The 20,642-nt window shown below is 42.6% G+C and overlaps 1 protein-coding gene across 1 annotated transcript in view; it reads left to right on the top strand.

The window, feature by feature from the left end:
- The window catches only part of Csmd2 (CUB and Sushi multiple domains 2), a 526,828-nt gene that overhangs the window by 334,212 nt on the left and 171,974 nt on the right, over positions 1 to 20,642 (top strand). The window contains exons 14-16 of the mRNA XM_042684124.1: positions 5,459 to 5,785; positions 9,586 to 9,780; positions 19,737 to 19,875. Coding sequence (XP_042540058.1) covers positions 5,459 to 5,785; positions 9,586 to 9,780; positions 19,737 to 19,875 — 661 coding nt within the window. The remainder of the gene's footprint in view (positions 1 to 5,458; positions 5,786 to 9,585; positions 9,781 to 19,736; positions 19,876 to 20,642) is intronic.

Below are 20,642 nucleotides of genomic sequence, written 5' to 3'. Positions count from 1 at the left end.
ACAGTTTCATAGAACACATAGCCATTCATAATATCATCAGAATCTTCTTCACCTAAACTTTTGAACTTGAGACTATATATTCTGTTGTGTCTGTGCCTATGTTTGGGACACACAGAATCAGAACTGTCTGTCATTTACATTATAGATCCTGTCTTAGGTTCTTGATTTAGAATTGCCAGTGTGAGTGAAGACCCCCTTCCCTTTGTCAGGCATCCAGCCATTAAATTAGCATTTTGAAATCAGTGAAGCAAAGAAAACATGCTACAAGAGTTTTTTCAACATCCCCTTTTATTTTCTACTTAAGATCATATTATATTCATATTATGCAGAGTAATTGCACACCCACTTGTTAATGAGTTTTCCACCTTTATTATTCCCCAAATGTCTAAGTCAGGCAAGAGCCTCTGACTTAGAGCTTTATCCAAGGTCAAGATTCAACAGCACAGTCTAATAACTACTTTTAGAAGGGGAGGACCTGATCTCCCCTTCGTCTAAGCAGAATGACTGACAGTGAAGCAATCCAATTGAAGTCTTTTCTATTGCTTCTTATTTGAGATGTTGAGAAACCAGCTCTTCCTGATTTCTAGTAGAGATCAAAAGTTTATCTTCTGAACTATATATGCATGTTGTGTTATATTGTGCATATAATATGCATATATATTCTTCTGATTATACCTTTATGGATCTTTTTTTTTCTTCTCCTATCCTCAAAGGGACAGGGCAGGGTTACCTTTTGAGCTGGAAGTTGGGACTTTGTAAGGCCACATTCTAACTCTCATGGTATCAACTTCTTAGCTCCCATCTCTTTACAAGCACAAGAAGAAATGTCTGAGTAAGTGTTCAGCAGGCTGTTAATCTGATTGATCAAGATGCATTGCATTCAGAAACTGCTTTGTTGAATGGCAGCTCCTTTGTACAGCTACTTAAAAATAATAAAATATATTTTAAAAAATAATAAAGCATACTCCGCAGGCATCTAATGTTAACATGAAAACCAGTTTTCATTGTGGTCACAACCATTTGCTCCCAGCTGTTCTTAAACCCCAGCTGCAATATAGGATCACCTGGGGAACTTTTAGGACCTCCACCAATCAAGTAAGAAAGTTGGGCTTGTGGGCACTGAAAAATGTATTTAATCACTTTGTTTCAGGCTATATTTTGCCAGGCCAGAGTTTAATTTTATTAGGTGGTTAACCTGTATCCATTTATTGTTCTAAATTACATTTGGGTTTTTTTTTTAAATGCTTTTTACTTTGCAGTTTCCCTCTTTGAATTTCCTTGTCTTTTTGTTTTCCTTTGATTCCTACTTGTTTTTTCTAAATTGACTGCTTTGCTGTATCCCCTTTTGGTAATTTTGAAGATAAGGTACTTCATATTCTATTACTAATTACATATAACATCTTTAAATACATACTCCTAACCTATATTTCTCTAATTAACCACAGAAACTATGAAACTGAATCTCTTGCAAAATGAAGGCATTAGCATATCTCCTTGCTCCAACTTTACTGTTTCTCCTGTATGATCTGAAATATTTCACTCTAGGGTTTGGGTGGGCTTCATATCCCATACTTTGTATTCCAAGGAATGTTGGTGCATTTACATTCCATTTTTAGAACCACCTTTATAGCAGTTATTTAGATTCATTACTATAGTGGTGTATTTGCTTGATGCTAACTTCTTTTATTTCTTTTTCTGTAAGTGTGTGTGTGTGTGTGTGTGTGTGTGTGTGTGTGTGTGTCTGTGTGTATACACCCATAGCAGTCTTAAATTCAGAGCCTACATGCTGTCCCTTTGCTTTTTTGCTCAAGCCTGGCACTCTACCACTTGAGCCACAGCTCCACTTCTGGCCTTTTGCTGGTTCATTGGAGATAAGAATCTCATGAACTTTGCTGCCCAGGCTGGCTTCAAACCACAATCTTCAGATCTCAGCCTCTGGAGTATCTGGAATTCAGGTGTGAGCCACTGGCACCTGGCATTAATTTTTTTATTGCTTATTCACCACATTTTCCTATCCTTAAGGTGTTCATTTTAATTAATCTCTAGGTTGGGTAAAAAATCTTCAGGGGCTACTTTATGAATGTTATGTGAATATTCTGTTATTAGTCTTTGATACTTGAGAATAGCTGTTTGTTGTCATTGCTCTTGAAGGGTGTTACTGGATCACACCTTTTTCTGCTTTAAGTTATTCAGAACCACATATCCATTTCACCTAAGAGAAATGTTTTAAGGGTCACACTAAACTATTTCCCCCTGGTTTCTAGATTGACACAAGTCTATTGTTATAGGTGTTGACCAATTCTGGTGTTTGAGGTTTGGTATAAGATGGGGTGGCAAGGCCCACATTCCAATGTCACCATCAGGTGGTTCCTAACTCTGGAAATTCCTTGTGAAGGAATTCACAAGTATTGCTTAAGTTCCTACAATGTGCTAGGTGTTGTGGGAGCCATTAGAAGTTCAGAGGCCTCAAACAGCCAAGACTTCTGCCCCCTGGATGTCTGTATGTATGTTGGGGAGAGGAGGTCCTGACCATAAGCAAAGAAACAAGTAAACAAGGGATAAATGAAGTTACCATCAAAATCCAAAGTAGTACCCCAGTGAAAAGGCTATAAAGAAAACATAATAAAGTAATAGAGTGACAGGGGTAGGGGATGAGAGCTCAGCTGTTACTAAAGTCTTCTCTGCACCGTCAGTCTGCTCCCATGCTTACAACGTCCCTAACCATCTTTCCTATGAAACTATAGCCATTTATCTTTGTCTATAGTCCATCTTGGACTGGTTTAATAGGGCACATGATTTGCCTCTTTCTGTCTTGAAGGTCACTGCCTTTGGGTGTAGTTCTCATGATGCTCCCACCTCGGCTAGCCCAAAGCTAGAGAGAGACTGTGTATGGCTCTGTGTGTACATCCACATCTAGTCCATCTAGTACTCATGGAATACTTGAGGGAGACAGGCAGCATGCCAGGACTTCAAGGACTCTATTGGTGGACTTAGATCCAGTAGACAGTATTATTGTGGGTTGGATGTGAACTTCATCCCTGGGGTGGAACTGCTTGGATTTGTATTTGGCATTACCGTTTATCAGCTAGGTGACCCTGGCAAGTTACTGACCTCTGTGCCTCAGTGTTTTCAGTTTTCAGTGTTAATGGTTCCCAGCTCATAGTGTTATTGTGGCAGCTGAACTGTAATTAATTATTAGAGTGGTTAGAGGGGTATCTGTGCTTAGCTAACCCTCAGTAGAATATACCAATCACTGCTGTGTATGTGTATGTATTTGTGTGTGGGGGCACACATGTGCACACTCCAACACTATGGCTTGAACTCAGGGTTTTAAGCTCTGGCTTGGCTTTTCTGCTCAAGGTCAGTTCTCTACCATTTGAGCCACACCTCCACTTCCAGCTTTTTTGCTGGGTAATTGAAAACAAGAGTCTCACGGATTTGTCTTCCAGGCTGGCTTCAGACCATGAGACTGAGCATCTAAGATTACAGTCATGAGCCACTAGCTCCGGACCCAATCATTTATACTGACTTTATCTTCTATTGTCTAAAAAATTTTCCATATCTTTCCCTCCCCCAGCCAAATTTCTTTCTATACTTAACAAAGACAAGGATTACAAAGCTGAGACTGATCAGTGTGTGTTAGGGTCTGGTCTCACTTTGCTGAATTTGCTGAATGGATTTTCAGCAGCAGGCTGGCAAAAGAAACACCTCCTTAGAAAAGGAGATCCAATGTCAGTGGTGCAGAGGGTCCCACAGATAGGACCAGGAAGACATTCCTGACAATGAGTTGCCTCTGTCTTTATTTTGTGTGTTCTCTTTTTACTTCCCCTTTGGCAAACATGACTTCATTATGATTTTTCATCTTACTTTCATTGTAATTAGTAAGCCAAATGTTATACTCATTTATGTTCCAATATTATTAGCACCTAATATAAATACAAATGTTAAGAAAGGATTTAAATGATTACACACATTCATTTTAACCTCTCAGACTTTTATATATTTTAAACAAAATATTGACAATACACCCAGAGTATTTTTGCAGTCACAAAAGAAAGTGTCATTGCATTTTTAAAATTATAATATTCAGAAACCCACTACCCTAACACCATTTTTATTTGGGGGCTCAAGTCCAATCTTTATCCACATACACACAAGTGTTTAATAGCTCTCATCAAAAGTACACATATAATTTTACGATCTCTGTTTTACTTAAAATGATCACGAACACCCTCTCTGCAGGGTCATATTTATCATTTTAACGATGCAATCGTGCTATGCCACGTTAATAGCTGTAATTCACCTTACTTTATAGAGCTGACGTAGAAGTTGTTGCATTTTTCTCCCTCCATAATCCCATTGTGTCAGTCTCATCATCTCTGTCCATGTGGCTCTTTTTGAGTTAATTCCTAGTGGTTACAAATGGGATTTGAATAGTTCTGGGGATCCTTGTAAGATCTCAAGACACTCACTTCCAGAAGGGTTACATCTGCCTCACTCTGTAACCAGCAGTAAATACATGAGTTCCTGTAAAGCCCCAACAGTATTGAGGTTTATCTTTTTCTAGCAACATGGACTGTATTTTCAAATTAATTCTCTTTTCTTTCAAATGAATCCTCTGGGCATTTTTTCTATCATCTTGGTGATAATCCTGTAGAATTATAAAAGCTTCAACTCAATATTGACAGCTTCCTGTTCATAGTTGTTGCAATTATTTGGTTTACATGCTATTATTTTCCTTTTTTAGTTTTGGTTTCAAATTTACTGGTTGGTTTACAGCAGTTTTCTGCCTTCACTCTCCTTCTGGAATCTGTTAGCGATTGGCATGGAAATGGTTTGAAATGAGGGCTTTTGGAAAAGTGGATTATTAGGGTGAAATAGGGGACAGATCATAGGGCCCTGTCACCTCCCTCACCCACATCACTCAGAAGCTTTGGTCTTTGAAAGGCAGGGCTCATGTGGCTCTTCATCCTCATAGTATCTGTTGTGGCTTGAAGTTGTCAGAATCCCCATGGCTCCTCATCATTTCCCCATCAAAAATATCTCCATTAGGAGATTGCCACTGTTGAATCATTAAACAATCCCTGCCCTGCTGAAAACCAAGCTGAGAAAGTGCCTCTCTCCACTTAAGCTTGAACAATGTTTTCCCCCAACACCAAGGACCAAGCAGGCAGAGGTTTCCTGGGCACTAACATATTGAAAGGGCGAACAAGTCCAAAAGCAACCCAACTCCACCATGTCTATTATTTGCCAAAGAGACCTCTAGCACCTTCCCCAGCATGGATGTTAGTATTCCTCCTCCCAACTAGAGCTCAGAGCCCAAGTAGTCTAACTCAATCCCAGTGACCCCCTTTCTTCCTATTGCTTTATAGTTGAGAAAACATTCCCTATGCCAGCCCTAAGTGGCCCTAGTAGAATATTGTAGCCACTAACTGACCACATTGCTTTTCTCTTGCAGTTTCCTGTTTCTTCAACTTCACCAGCCCCTCTGGGATTGTCTTGTCTCCCAACTACCCAGAAGACTATGGCAACCACCTCCACTGTGTCTGGCTCATCCTAGCTCGACCTGAGAGTCGCATCCATCTGGCTTTCAATGATATTGACGTGGAGCCTCAGTTTGATTTCCTAGTCATCAAAGATGGAGCTACTGCTGAGGCCCCAGTCCTGGGTACCTTCTCTGGAAACCAGCTCCCCTCATCCATCACAAGCAGCGGCCATGTGGCCCGCCTCGAATTCCAGACTGACCACTCCACAGGGAAGAGAGGATTCAACATCACCTTTACCAGTGAGTGCTCCCTCTGCTTCAGCTGACTGTCCCTCAGTGTCCACCTGTGAGCATGATCAGCGTGCTTCCATGGAGGACTATTGATGTGAGTGGGCTGGTGACAAGGACAGTGTTGGATTATAGGGCCAAACGTGAAGCTCTGAGCACACAATGTGCCAGAGTAAATCATGAAGGTTGCTCGCTGACCTGGCTGCTCCTGTCTGGTGTCACTCTGTGAGCATTCTATTTCCTTGGGTGATTGTAGATGTCCTATAAAGAATCAAGAACCTCATTTCCTGACCTCTCTCCCTCCTCCTGCAAGAAGTATGGAGGATCTAAAGGAAGAAAGCTTTTGACATTCTCTCCTTACTTAGCTCCTGGTTCCCTCTCTGATGTGCTCCCCCGGACCCCTGAACACTACTGCCTACTCACCTTTGGTATTCTTACCCAAACTTCTGCTTTGATCACCACATTTCCCTAGTCAAGCCGAAGCAGGAGTAGAGAGCAATATCCCCAGGGAATATTGCAGCTGACTCCCTGAACATTTTCTCTCTATTCATCTCATGGCTCCAGTCTGGAAGTTGTCATCTCTCATCTCTGCCTTGGGCTCCTTCTCTAGATACAACCGTGACTCCTTTCATTTCTCTATTGCAGTAGGCATGGGGGAGGGGAAGGTAGCTAGATTGGCAGAAACTTGGAGACTGGGTACAACAAGCCTCCTGGTGAACTTAGTTATAGTCATTTGGGGCTGAAGCTAGGTCTTCTGAACAATTACCAAGTGCTTTCCTAGAGGCTGCTTGAAAATCCAAAGACCCAATTTAGGCTCTAACTCACACCCAGTACACAAGGAGAGAGCTCCTCCTCTGATAGATACTTTGAACAGAACTACTGCTCCTGACCCTACCCTTTTAATAAAGGGCTTGCCCTCCTGACCCTCCCAGCTGTCCTTGTAACTCAGTTGAACTAAAGACTTCAATGCTATGTGGTTAGTCTGAGTGTTCCAAGTGAACACTCAGACTAAGGCTCCAGTCCAGTCACCACCTTTCTTTAGGACACCAGACTTAGCTGAAAACAATCAACCTTCCCAGAGTGTCATCTCCTCCAGGGGACCCCTGACTCCATCATCCAAGGACAGAAGGAAGTGGAGACTGGCTCTGCCTTTCCCAAACATGTTAGTCTAGCATCAAGGGTTCTGGTTTGTAGTTCTCTATTCTTATACTTGTTTTCCATGAGATCTGAGCACTGGGAAGAAGTAAGGGATTTGATCACCCTTCTTTTTATCCTGTGTTCAGCCTAGGGCCTGCCTAGTGTGTGCAGTAAGTATCAGGGAGTACTTAGCAGATGGGAGGATTGTGAATGCTAGCTACATGCTCTTTCATAGCCAGGGGAAGTGACAAGAATATGGGAAAGATGGAGACCAAGGAAGCCCCCACTCATCCGGGTTAGTGAAAGCTGAGAAATCACTGAGAGAGAAGTTGGGACAAAACGGATGCTTATAGTGTCCAAGACAAATGAGATCCTAGAAAACCCCTTCTGTCCAATAAGGAGCAAATCCTGAGTCCTTGGGGAATGGGTGAGTCCTTGAGGAAGAGGAGGCCCAGGTTAGCTCAGAGAGCTATGTCAACTTGAATGTCATCAGCCCTCCCTAGCTTTGTAAGCATCACATATTCTTTAAAAGGGGGTGGGGGGGGGCAGGATATACCAAGAAAGAAATGCTAACTACCTCCCCAAATCCCTTTTCCAGAAACAATTCTTGCCAGCATTCAGCAACTTGATCACAGAGAGCAGATGTTTTTCTGTGCATTTATGCATATAGACAGCTAGATGGACAAGGAGGAAAACTTCTTTAAAATTTAGGCCCTATCTGAGACCTGCTAATCAGAACCACTAGAGGAATGAGGAACCAGAGGCTGTATTCTCACAGTAGAGGTGATGGGTTCAAATGCAGCCAGTGTATAATACATCCTTGGATAGGTGTTTGGGAGCTAATGCAGGAAGGAAGTTAAATCTCCTCCCTATCTCAACTGCTGATCATCCAAGGTAAGCTCTGTTTTGCACAGTATAGGAGAGCTCACCTCTGCTGACACAGTAAGTATGTGTTTCTTGCATGTAACTTGAAATCTACATATCTGTAACAAGGATCAGTAATTTGTTACCACCTTTGTAAATTCCTGGGAGCAAAACTAATCATTGTTGCACACAGAGTTCTGTTGGACAATGATGACAGTAGCTGCTATTTTCTGAGCACCTACTATGTGCCAGTCCCTGTGCAGGGCACTCTTTCAACATCACTGCTTGATCTCACAGTGAAACTTCATCTGCTTAAACCTGTCAAAGAAAATAGGCCTTGAGAAAGTGCATAGACAGAAAATGAACAAGGCATTAAGTCCTTGCTCTCAGAGATTAGAAATTGACAATTCCTGATGTGTACCTGTATTTGTGTATGTGTGTGACTGATAGAGTTTGAATAGAAAAGCCCTTGACTTTTGGACTCCAAGCAGCACTTTTCTTCCCATGCCACACCTACGTGCCAGAACACCTTCATAGACATAGTTCCTAATGGAGAAAGGGTAAGAGGTTGAGTCTGGACTGACTTGGACTTTGCAGTGTGGGTTGTGCATGAGAACTCAACCCTATACAAGTCATCCCAAAAGTCTGCCCATCAGAGACCCATAGCCGCCTGCCATGGGAGGATCAGAGCTATGCAGGCCTCTGGTCTTTGGCAAGATCCAGCCGCCTCCAGAGCCAGTCTATGCCTGACTGTGCCTGTGTCTCTGTCATTAGGGAATGTCGGCGACCTGTAAATAGATCTCTTTCAAATGACACATGCCCAGGCAACCACGGCACGTGGTCTCCCAGGACAAGTCAACCATCCTTAGAACAGTGCAGACAGACATAGTGCCTGGCTTCAGAGACATTTCACAGGAGAATGACATGACATGTCTGGTGGAGGGAGGCTGGAAATGTGCATGGCAGCGATGGTACAGGAAGGAGCATCTCCACGTGGGGAAGAGGAGAAAGGAATGCGTCCTCTCAGCATATATAATCATCTTTAGGGTACACCATGCAATACTTATTCCCTTCACATTCTTATCTATGTCCATTTCCTTTCCATCTCAGAATAAGCCTGCAAATGAAGTCAGGAACTCGAGGTTCAGTGAGATGTCATGGGATGTCCAGGACCAAATCATAATAAGAAACAAATTCCCAGTGAAATCTCTTTTCTCTCTCTGCTCTCTATACCATCATTCTTCCTGGGGAGAGGGAGAATCAGCCCTGACAAGAGGCAGGGAAATGAAGGGAATGGCTTCAGACAGGGTTAATTCCAGGGCACCTCTTTTACGATACTTAGTGTCTATTAGAATCACAGAACTGAGAGGGAGCTTACCTGCAGCATAAATGATCCCATCATTGTCAGAAGTTAGGGAAACACAGAATAGATTTGACATTGGAGAACCAGGTCTGTTCCTTAGCCACAGTAAGCCTCAGTTTATTCATTTGTAATGATGTCTACTTGGTGGACTAATGCTCTGATGCACATGAGCTAACAAACACTTAGTTCACTGCCTAATTTATAAACATCCATTGAAGGGAAGTACCAGGGAAAGGCCAGAACTCAACATAACAAGTCCCTGTTTCATACCCAGAGGGGCTTACCAGTTGGAACCCTGGCATCCTGTGTCCCAGCATGGCAAGTTCTTGAGGGAACTTGGGGAAGTGGTAGAGGTCTGGTGTTGACCATCATAATGAAGCTCATTTTCCTTGGGGTTCCATCTTCATACCAGCTCTTTCTAATTGTGTCCTGGTGCCCATCCACACAGCCTTCCGTCACAATGAGTGCCCGGATCCTGGTGTTCCAGTCAATGGCAAACGGTTTGGTGACAGCCTGCAACTAGGCAGCTCCATCTCCTTCCTGTGTGATGAAGGCTTCCTTGGCACACAGGGTTCAGAGACCATCACCTGTGTGCTGAAGGAGGGCAGCGTGGTCTGGAACAGTGCTGTGTTACGCTGTGAAGGTACGTGACGAGAGAGCCTGGGGGTTGCTCCAAAGAGGTTGGAGAGCCAAACCAAGAGGCCTGAATCACAGTGATCCCTTTCAGCATCCACTTCTTCCAGGGCTCAAGGCCACTGCTCACCCTCATCCTCACATTGGAAAAATGGGGCTTAGTTGGAAACACTGCACAGCAATTTGAACCATAACCTAGGACTTTTTTTTTTCTCCTGGGAACTCTCCATGTTACAGCCACCAGAAGCCTTGTTTCCAGCTTCTGGTGGGGGGAGAGGGAGGAGCCTGCAGCCACACACAAACTGGCAGTGATATGAATTCCCCAGTCTCTCAGGCTGCCTGTCACTCTTTTCTCCTCCACGTGCTCATTTCCCCAGTTCCCTGGGCTCTCTTCCTCTTCCAGCTCTTGTGCCCTGGTTAAATGCTAACTTGATATCCTTCTGGTTAATCTCTGGGTAACAGAGGGCAAAACAGCTGGAAGAAACATAGCTCACCGCAAGGGCTGGGCTCATTACGGCATCTGCTCATCCCGTTTCACCTCACAGGGCAGTTCTAAGTCAACTTCAGAGACCAGCCGTCTGTTCCAGCAGACTGCAGGCACTTCAAAGGCAGATGGTGCCCCCTGAGAGTAAGGATCATGTCCCATGTGTGTGCCAAACACAGTGCCTGGCACAGAATCAGTGCTCAATAGCTACTTGGCAATGATAGATGAATAATATATATCCCAAAGGTCCTTGAAGGACTGTGACAGTGACCAAGAAGACTGAGGCTGTGGTTCTCACCTTTATGAAAGGTGAAAGTCTCTTTGTCTCGTGTCCAGATGCCTCTGTACATGCCCAATCCCCAACCCCAAGTCTGACCAGCCTGACCACAAGTAGGAGAACTTAAAGAGAGCATTGCCCCTGATTTGGTGGTTGGGTATATAGGAAAAGAGGGAGAAAGAATCCATACCACGCTATATGTAGTTGGGATCCAGATGATTGTTGGACCTCTTGGGTTTTTTTTATTTTAAAAATAAAATAAAATAACAGCAGAGGTAGGAATAAGTAGAGTATGGATGTATATAGAAAAGAGCAAGCACGGCAAAAAAATGTTCACAAATGTGAGCTGAGGTCCCACTGCTGGATGAGCTCCATAAATTCAGCCTCATCTCACCTAGCACACTTGGTAGATGACATGACTAGTCATTACTGGTTGATAAGTCACTGAGCAAATGAATGAATGAATGAATGTAACTAGGCTAGAACCTTCCTAGTGAGAAACGTGTCAGTGAAAGCTCCTCAAAGCCCCATCTCTCATCAGGCCCCCTGCGCTCTCTACCTTACACCTCACCAGCCAGGTCACCCTGGGCAAGCAGCTGGGCCACTGTAAAATGCAGGTAACTCATGGAGCCTCCTCGCAAGGTTAGTAGAAGCGTGTGTGGCTGCTGGATTAGTACCTGCTGGAAGAGTAGCATTAGTTTAACCATTTCCACTTTGAACCAATTAGATCAGAATTTACTCCAACTTGGGGGTCACACTGTATGTTTGGGGAAGGTTGGCATCAAAATAAGAGATGGCCTGTTTGATCCCCTGTCTGACCCAGGAGGGAGCCGACTCTGTTTTCCCAGAGTGATGGCCATTCCTGATATCATTTGTGGGATCTGGGAGCAGTCCATGACAGAGGCTGATAAAGGCCAAAGCCCAGCCCTGAAACCTCACAAGGAAGCCTGTGGGAACCTGCCCTCCTTGGCCCCATTCCTTCCTTTGGTTCAAGCCTTGGTAGGTCCCTACTTTGTGGTCAGCATCTTTGTCCTTTCCATCTTGTCTAGTTTTGTTTTTGATTAAGCATCCCCACCTTGTGGACAATTAAATACAGAAGCTAATGGTCTTTTAGAAAATCTTTTAATATATGCTAAGAGCCACTTGGGTTTGGAGAGGCAGTAACAGGACATGAGAGAAAATGGCTTCTCCTAAATTTAGAAGGAAGGAGGATGATTGGGTGGATGGAAAGCAGGGGTGGGCATTCTTAAAGAGCCAGAGAGCAAATGTTTCCAACCTTGTGGCCACAGGCTGCTTTCTCATAACATAAGCAACCAGGCAGGTTGAGTTTAACTTGTGGCCAATAGTTTGATGACATAAATCTGGAGCACAGAGGACATGATTGGTCTGTGTGTTTAAAATCTGAAGTTTCCTAAGAAAGACTTTTCAGCAGTGATGGTCAGCCCCTAACTATGGGTGTCTGATTATTGATCACATTCATCCTTTCCTTGATTTTCCTTAAGAAAGAATCAAATAACTGTACTCAACAACAGAAGTGTTTTACAAGTGTCACCTCACTTAACCTTGCATCAGAGAAACAGTTATAGTTATTGTCCCCACTAGGGCCCGGCTCAGAAGGGCAAGTCACCTTCCAGTGACCCACCCTGCCTGTTCAGGGCCTTCACTGTTTGTACCTAGTGGATCCAGAATTCACACACAGACCCTTGACTACTGTGCTAATGAATTTTTGAACTGTATCACTAGAGAGACTATAATGACAGTATGTTTATGAAAGACTTAAAAGCATCCACAAATAAGAATGAAAAGTGAGGTTTCTATTTTCTACCTCCCAATAGAAAATTAAAGCAAAAGGAAACATTGCCTATTACAAAAGACAAAGAAGACAAGACACCACATGGCAGAAATTGACAGCATTAAAAAAATGACAGTAGTGAAACAAATGTATCAGTTATGATAATAAAGGTAATTAAAATCCCTACTAAAAGAAAAAGACTGAGTTTAGAAAAAAATATTCTGCTTACAAGAAGCACATTTTTTAGTGTGTTTTCATGTTTTAATGTTTAAAGGGATGCTCAGACTTGTAAAAGTTGTCGACAGTACACAGAAGTGTGATAAAGTTCAACATGAAAACACTCATTTCCTGGTCCCATTCCCCAGAGGAAAATGGTTTAAGACTTTGGTGTATACTAATCCCAGTACTTGGAAAGCTGAGGCAGCAGGACTGTGAGTTCAAGGCCAGCCTGAACTATATGTTGCTATTGTTTCAACTACAACAAACAAAAAGCACTTGTTATAAATATATCCACATACTTGTCTCTGTATATGTTTATAATCAGGCAGTGAAGGAAAAAGTCAGTGCACCCCAATCCCCATAGAAATCTAAGTGATGATTATAACCTGTGTTTTTGCCTTGGCCAGCCTGAACTTCAGTTCTCTTATTTACATCTCCCACATAGCCAAGGATATGGGCTTGCACAGCCACATCCAGTATTCTTGGGGAAATGAGGGTCCACTAACTTTTTTCCCAGGATGGTCTTGAACCAAGATCCTAATCTCCACTTCTTCCTAAGTAGGTGGAATTACAAACATGAACCACCACTCAGCCTGCCCTAACTTTTTTTTCAATAGAAAACTTCAGAATTTAACCAAAACAGATAGGACAGAATAATGAACCCCCGTACACCTCTCTCTCAGATTGCCCTGTGAATCCATGGCCTCTACTTTTCCCTACACCACTGCCCTGCTTGCTCTGGGATAAATTTGAGATATAATATTACATTCATCTAAAAGAAAGTAAAGAAGTCTGATACATTTTAATATGTATTTCTAGCAGATAAAAAGGAACCCTTTAAAACAAAATGATATCAAGGAAAAGAAACTGGATATGGTGACCCAGGCCCGCCATCCCAGCCACAATAGGAAGCCTCAGATAGGTGGATCACAGTCCAGGCATGCACCCAGGCAGAAGAAAGACCCTATCTCAAAAATTAATAATTCAAAAAGGATTGCCAGTGTGTCTCAGCAGTGTGCCTACCTAGTAAGCATTAAGCCCCAAGTTCAAACCTCAGTATCACCAAAAAAAATCACACACACACCCACAACCACAGTTCTGTTATCTTAAAAAGTAATTACTTATCAAAATCAAGTGTTCTTTTCTTATACCTGTGCTTTAGAAAATGAAATCATCCATTACAGTGGACAGAGAGGTCTCAAGTCATTTTCTAAGCCATGGGTGTTCATCCTACCTCCTGTGATTTTTTTTTAAACTGAAGAAGGCAGATCATTCATCTTGAGGAGTCTCTTCTTATTTTCTGAATTTTGCTGATTACTTCCCTGAGAGATTGTTTGGCATGTTCACCTTTCTCTTATATTTGCTTGAATTGGCATTAAGCTCTAGAAACTTAACACAACTTGGGTTCCATACTTTAACCAGAATATTGAATAGGCAGAACCTATGTCTCTATCAGAGCCACATAAGGACTCATGGCCTCTCTTTTGAGGATGTTGGGAGCTATTGATGTTCATAGCACAGAGACATTTCAGTTCCTTGTTTTATGAGCTGGGATTCTTAAAAAGCAAAGGAAAGATGGGAGAAATAACTTCCATTATTTTCCTTTATTTACAAGTTTTCATATGAGCAAGTTGACTACCTAACACCTTTCAAAGTAGAATCTTTTCAAATATTATTGCAATACAACTGGATTGCAATTTTGTGTATTTAAGTCTATTGCAGTTATGATTCTAACTGATGCTTCATTGTCTCACTAGCTAGCAGCAGTCCCTTTTTTTCTTTTTTCTTTTTTAAAATGTTATTGTAAAGGTGATGTACAACCAGTGGCTCACGACTGTAATCTTAGCTACTCAGGAGGCTGAGATCTGAGGATCACAGTTCAAAGCCAACCTGGGCAGGAAAGTTAGTGAGACTCTTCTCTCCAGTTAACCACCTGAAAATTAGAAGTGTTACTATAGCTAAAGTGGTAGAGCACTTGCCCCTTGAGCTGAAGAGTTCAGGGATAGTGCCCAAACCAGAGTTCAAGCCCCATGACTGACCAAATAAAAACAAACAAAAAAAGTGATTTTTTTGTTGCTTTGTATGTCCCTCCCTCACGGTATAACCCCTGTATTTGATGTTGGTATAATTTGGGGAGCAGAAGGGAAAAAGCAAATTATTTAAATAAGGATACAGGTGGACCCATTGCAACAATGAGATGTTGAAAAACGAAATTTACAATGGGGGGGGGGCTTAATTTGTTGTGGAGATGTGAAGGCAGGGAAGGTAGGGGAAAAACAAAGGAGGAGGCAACAATGCTTGATAAGAAATGTACTCATTACTTTGCTCATGTGATTGTAACCCCTCTGTACAGTATTGTCACAATAAAAACTTATTTTTTTTAAAAAAAGTGATGTATAAAGGAATTACAGTTATATAAGTCAGGCAATGAGTACCTTTATTTTTGGAACAGTGTTACCCCCTCCTACTTTTTCCCCTCCCAACACCCCCCTCCTTCTCAAAAGAGCTTTTTGAGAATTGCCCACCATTTTCTACCCCTTACCTTGAGCCAGTTGTTTCTCTGAGGAGCCCTGGTTCCTTTTAGTGGAAATTGATGTTTAGAATCTGGACACTGGATGCTAATTCTTGTTTCTAAGCTTTTTCAATGAATACAGCTAGAAAAATGTTTCTTTAAAAGAAAACACATTGTGAGTTCATTTCATTTCATTTCTTTTTACCGTAGTCTTGCTGATAATCATATCTGTATTTGCAAGTTCCAAAACACCATCATAACTCCCTGTGTCATAATTCATTCCCTGGAATTTTAGCATAGGGATAGTATACCAGCACCTCAGCATGATGAAGAAAAATAGTCTCAACCTTCATCGTCACCATAATTGTCAGTTCTTTTTGTCCATATTGCCTCTTTGGAATGGACTATCTGACTACTGTCTGTTAAAAAAAAATCTCTTCAGCTACTTTTTTCTGTCTGACTACATTCCCAACCAGTATGCTATTATATTCATTTGGGGGATAGAGAAAAGGCATATCAAATTTAATCTGCCTTTGTAATTATGTAAAACATTTACTCAGTTTCAACGCTGTCCCTTCCTGCTTTCTGTGGAATCTTCCTGGCTTTGGTTTACCTTTGCACTGATTGTTGATCTAAATGATTATTAACACTTTAATATTAATTTAACCTTAGTACTCCTCTTATGCAGAATTAGATTTGCCCACAATAATCTACTTGGCTTTCATTCACCCAGTAACATATTCAGGAGACTAGTCCACAACTTTATGTTCCCTGTTCCTTGTATTTGTTTTATAGTTGCATAAACAGCCCATTTGTCTGGTCACCCGAGTTAATTCAGTTGGACTCTTATTATCCAACATGTGCACTATTTACGCTCTTTTGTGAGTACAAATGATGCAGCCTTGTATCGCCTTTTACAATATGTATGTGCTTTCTTCACATTTTTGGGCTAGGATATCTTTGGAATAGAGTGCTAGAAATAGAATTGCTGCATCAGGGAGTGAATATGATTTTTTTTGCTGAATATTACTAGATTGCTCTCCATAAGGGCTATTTTGCATTTTTACCAGCAAGGTTCACAATTTCTAATTTCTTGTAGCCCATATATGTCATCAGGCATTGGTCTGTGCCTCGCTAATAGATAAGGAATATGATCCCCTGTAGTTTCAAGATCTATGTTTTTTTAATTAAAAATGAAGTCAAGCATCTTTTCAAGTATTAAAGACACCTTGCAGTTAGGAATCCTCCTACTTCTTGCCAGGCAACTATCACACTGAATAGCAAGATGAACAACAGAGAGGAAGGACTAGATGGATAGAGAGACCAGCTTTTTATCACTGAACACAAGAAATGATTTACTAGCTAAAATTACAAGACAATCAAACAGAGAAAGAACACAAAGTGGTAACCCCCAAAGACAGACACTGAGTTTCCCTCTCTGGAGATTCTGGATGGGCCCTCACGGAGTAGAGTATAGCTTCCCGGAAATTGAATGAGGAGAATCTGGGCCAGTGCTGACCTGGAGCCTAGAAAGAGTGGAGCCCTTCCTGGCTGCTGAGGCACAGCATCCTCATGAGAGCATAAGGAGACATAACCATAGGCATATCTCTGTCCACTACCAAGGTCTAAAAAAGTGCAGGGAAGGAGGAGAGAGAAGCAATAGGCTGATCGATAAGATGATGGATAGGTTTTGAAAACTGGGGTTACCCTTGAAGTGACAGTATGCATATGTAATTTATTTCTCAATGTTTGGTGTAAGCACTATGTAATTACTTTAGTTTCTCTAAGCCTCTGTTCACAGAAAATAGGGTAATAATCCCCTTCCACAAACTGAGGGTAATAATACATGTACCTTTTAGTGATAGAGTTGTCACAAAGATAATCACCCTTAAGTTTTGATATCTCCTAAGCTCTTCATGCACTGAACTCGTTACTACCTGCCATGACTGCAATATGCTATGCACCACAAGGGGATTTAGCAGCAGAAGTCTGAGGTTAAGTCTCAGATTTAACTTCCTTAGCCCAGTGTTCCCAATCTAGTGTCTTAACCTGCTTGGCTTTAACTTTCTCTTCTGTGGAGATGATCACTTCACAAACATGTGAATTAGGTAATGCCTGTGAAGCAACTAGCAAAAGTAACTCATCAGTATGAGTTGACTGTTTCTACTATTATGATTATGATTATTGCTGTCTTCCGTATTAAAGTTCTAGTATAATTTGATATTAAGAATGTTACAACACAGGCTGGGAAGGTGGCTCAGTGATAGAGTGCTTGCCTTGCATGCATGAGGCCCTGGGTTCCATTCCTCAGTACCACATAAGCAAAAAGCCGGAAGTGGCACTGTGGCTTAAGTGGTAGAGTGCTAGCCTTGAGCTGAAGAGCTGAGGGACAGCGCCCAGGCCCAGAGTTCAGGCCCCACGACCAGACCCCCCCCCAAAAAAAAAGAATGTTACAACTTTGGTGCGAGGGGGGGAGGGGGGAAAGGGGTGCCCCGCGGGGGAGGATGGGAAGGGGAAACAAAGGAGGAGGCTACAATGCTTGATAAGAAATGTACTCATTATCTTGCCCATGTAATTGTAACCCCTCTGTACAGTATTTTCACAATTAAAAAGAAAAACAAAAGAATGTTCACCACTCAGGCTGGGAAGATGGCTCAGTGGTAGAGCACTTGCCTTGCATGCATGAGGCCCTGGGTTCAATTCCTCAGCACCACATAAGCAAAAAGAAAAAAGCCAGAAGTGGCGCTATGGCTCAAGTAGTAGAGTGCTAGCCTTGAGCTGAAGAGCTGAGGGACAGCGCCCAGGCCCAGAGTTCAGGCCTCACGACTGGACCCAAAAAAAAATAATCTATTTAGTGGTGCTATAGCTCAAGTGGTAGAGCGCTCACCTTGAGCTGAAGAGCTGAGGGACAGCACCCAAGCCCAGAGTTCAAGCCCCATTGACCGACAAACAAAAACAAAAAAAGAATGTTCACCAGCTGTTTCAGATATTTCCAGAACATTATATAATTCAGAAAAGAGGGGTGGGGTACCTTTAGCAATATTTTATGAAACTGGTAAAATATACCTGGAGAAATCTAGAGTCTCCAAAAACATGTTATGTAGCTTCTTTCTACCCTTCTTAATCCTATTCAGATGTTAGGCTTTTGGTTTGGTTGGTTGGGTGGTTGGGTATTTGTGTGTTTGTTTGTTTGTTTGTTTGGTTGGTTGGTTGGTTGATTGGTTGGTTGGTTAGTTGGGTGGGTGGTTTGGTTTGGGTCTCTGGTAACACTGTAGTTAGAGGTTCCAGAGGAAGCACGTGTTCCTTTAGAGCTTAGCTTGAAATCCCTGGTTCTCTTCTGTCTTTCCTAAGTCTAAATCTGGGCTCTATGACTTGCAAATCCTCACCTAGTATATAAGCTTCAGCTTTCTTAAGAGATGACAACAGTGCTGACCTCACAGGGCTGTTTGCTCTATGAGGAGTGAACATGACTATGTATGTGGGTAATGCCTTGATATGGAGTGAGGATCTAGCCAGTGGCAGTGGTCATGTCCGTGGCAAGCAGCCTTGGTGAGGGTTGGTACCATCATTCTCATCTTCAAGCTTGGACTGGGTTAGACCATTGACAAACAGCCCTCGAACTTTAATGGCTTAAAAGCAGGATTACAGACCACTCAAGCTATGTGTTTACCACAGGCCATTTGGGGATCTGTTCCTCAGAGTCAGGCCCAGTAGTTAGCAGTCCCAGCTCGCAACCTGTTTCCAAGGGGACTGAGACAAAAAGAGAAAACTTTGCCTCTTAGTATTTCCATTACAGACCCAATGTGCATCACATCTGTTCCCATTGTATCAGCCAAAGTAATCACATGGTAGCTTCAAAAAGGGTAAACAGTGAAATACACCATGTGCCCTGATCTCTGGTCACCATCATATGAGCCAGAAAGACAGAAAGACAGGAGTGGCGCACAGATGCATGAGACCAGAGAAACTGAATGATACATAGAAGGAATGAATTGAATGATGGGAGATGAAACCAAAGAAGCTGAATAATTGGAATCCACCCAAAGAGAAGGGATAACAGGCTTTTGCCAGACCAGAGATAGACAGACAGTTTGTGGGGACATCATGAGGAATCAGTATCTTGTGGCGTTACCTGCCATGGGCTGCATTCATTCATCCTTTCATCTATTCACCCAGCCTGTAACAGCTGTGTGCTAAGTATGAAATGTCGGGGTTCTGAGTTGTGGCTGACAAGATGGTGCAGAGCACGAAGTCTGCAGCCCTGAGCCTAGCAGAGTTCTAGTTACTCACTCCCCAGTGTGGATGGGAGGAGCCAGGCCGCCTGATCCTCTGCCTCAGGCCTGACAATTGAGTGAGGAATAAAGAAAACGCCAGTGTGACCCAAATATTAGCTGTATTTCAGCCCTGCCAGCGTGACAAAAGGACTTTGTTTAAAGGCTTCTTTTCATTTCTCCCCTCTAGCCTTTAATAAACCTCCAAATGATGTAACTAGACACATCCATAAAGGTCCCAACAGACAAAACTCACGGCTTATATAGTTGATGTAATTTTCCATAAAAACAAAACACTCCTTGTTGGCCGACACATTTTATAAAGAGAATTTTTATTTGTTTGTTCTTTCATTTGTCCCCCAAGAAAGCTATTTCTCTCACTCTCTCTCTCCTTCTTTCTTTATCCCCCAGCTCCCTGCGGTGGTCATCTGACCTCACCCAGTGGTACCATCCTTTCTCCAGGCTGGCCTGGCTTCTACAAGGATGCTCTGAGCTGTGCCTGGGTGATCGAAGCACAGCCAGGCTACCCCATCAAAATCACCTTTGACAGGTTCTGGGAACCACAGCCTTGTGGGAAGGGGTTGTGGGTGGGTGGGATCAACAGTGAGACTAAAGTACCAGCATGGTGGAGACACCAGAGAGACTTCCCTAAACAGGACAAAAGCTCAGGGAAAAGCTTTGCCCTTGGGCTTGGTTTGTGCTACTGGGAGGGCATAACTGCCACAGGGAGGGGAAGGCCAGAGTATCACCCGAGATGCCAGAGTCCTTCCTACCTCCTAACCCCCAAGGGAGAAATGTAGATAGACACCATTAGATGTTAAAGCAAAACATAGCATCAAAGGATTGTAACACAGCATGGGAAGGCAATCTCCCTGACCTGTCCCAAATCCTGTCTATGAGCCCCACAGCCATCCCCACCCTCCTGATAGCCCTTGGTAAGGAAGTAGCTACACAAATGTAGACATGAACTTTCTCCACCTAAAGCAATCATGGCCTAGCAGAGCTGTCAGGAAACTTTTCTGTGAAGGCCCAAGCATTAGATATTCTAGAGTTTGTGGGAAAGTTTCTTTTTTGTGAATCTCTGCTGTCTATTGTTTATTGCTATTTTTCTTTGGCCCTTCACAAAAATATAAAAGCCATTCTTAGCTCTCCAGGCCATATGCCAGATTTGTCCCTGGAGCTTCAGTGTGTTGATCTTGGGCCTAGCACATTCTGATCACCAGGAGGCTAGTCATTTGACCTCTAGATCATTGAGCCTCTAGATCTTCACAGCCTAGGCTATGGGACTGGTTGGGAAGTTTGCAATGGAAGGAGGAA

The sequence above is a fragment of the Dipodomys spectabilis genome, unplaced genomic scaffold (assembly GCF_019054845.1).
Source record: "Dipodomys spectabilis isolate Male_0828 unplaced genomic scaffold, ASM1905484v1 ptg000002l, whole genome shotgun sequence".
Lineage (NCBI taxonomy): Eukaryota > Metazoa > Chordata > Mammalia > Rodentia > Heteromyidae > Dipodomys > Dipodomys spectabilis.
Note: the sequence above shows the minus strand (reverse complement) of the source record. Positions and strands in the feature narration are given on the sequence as shown.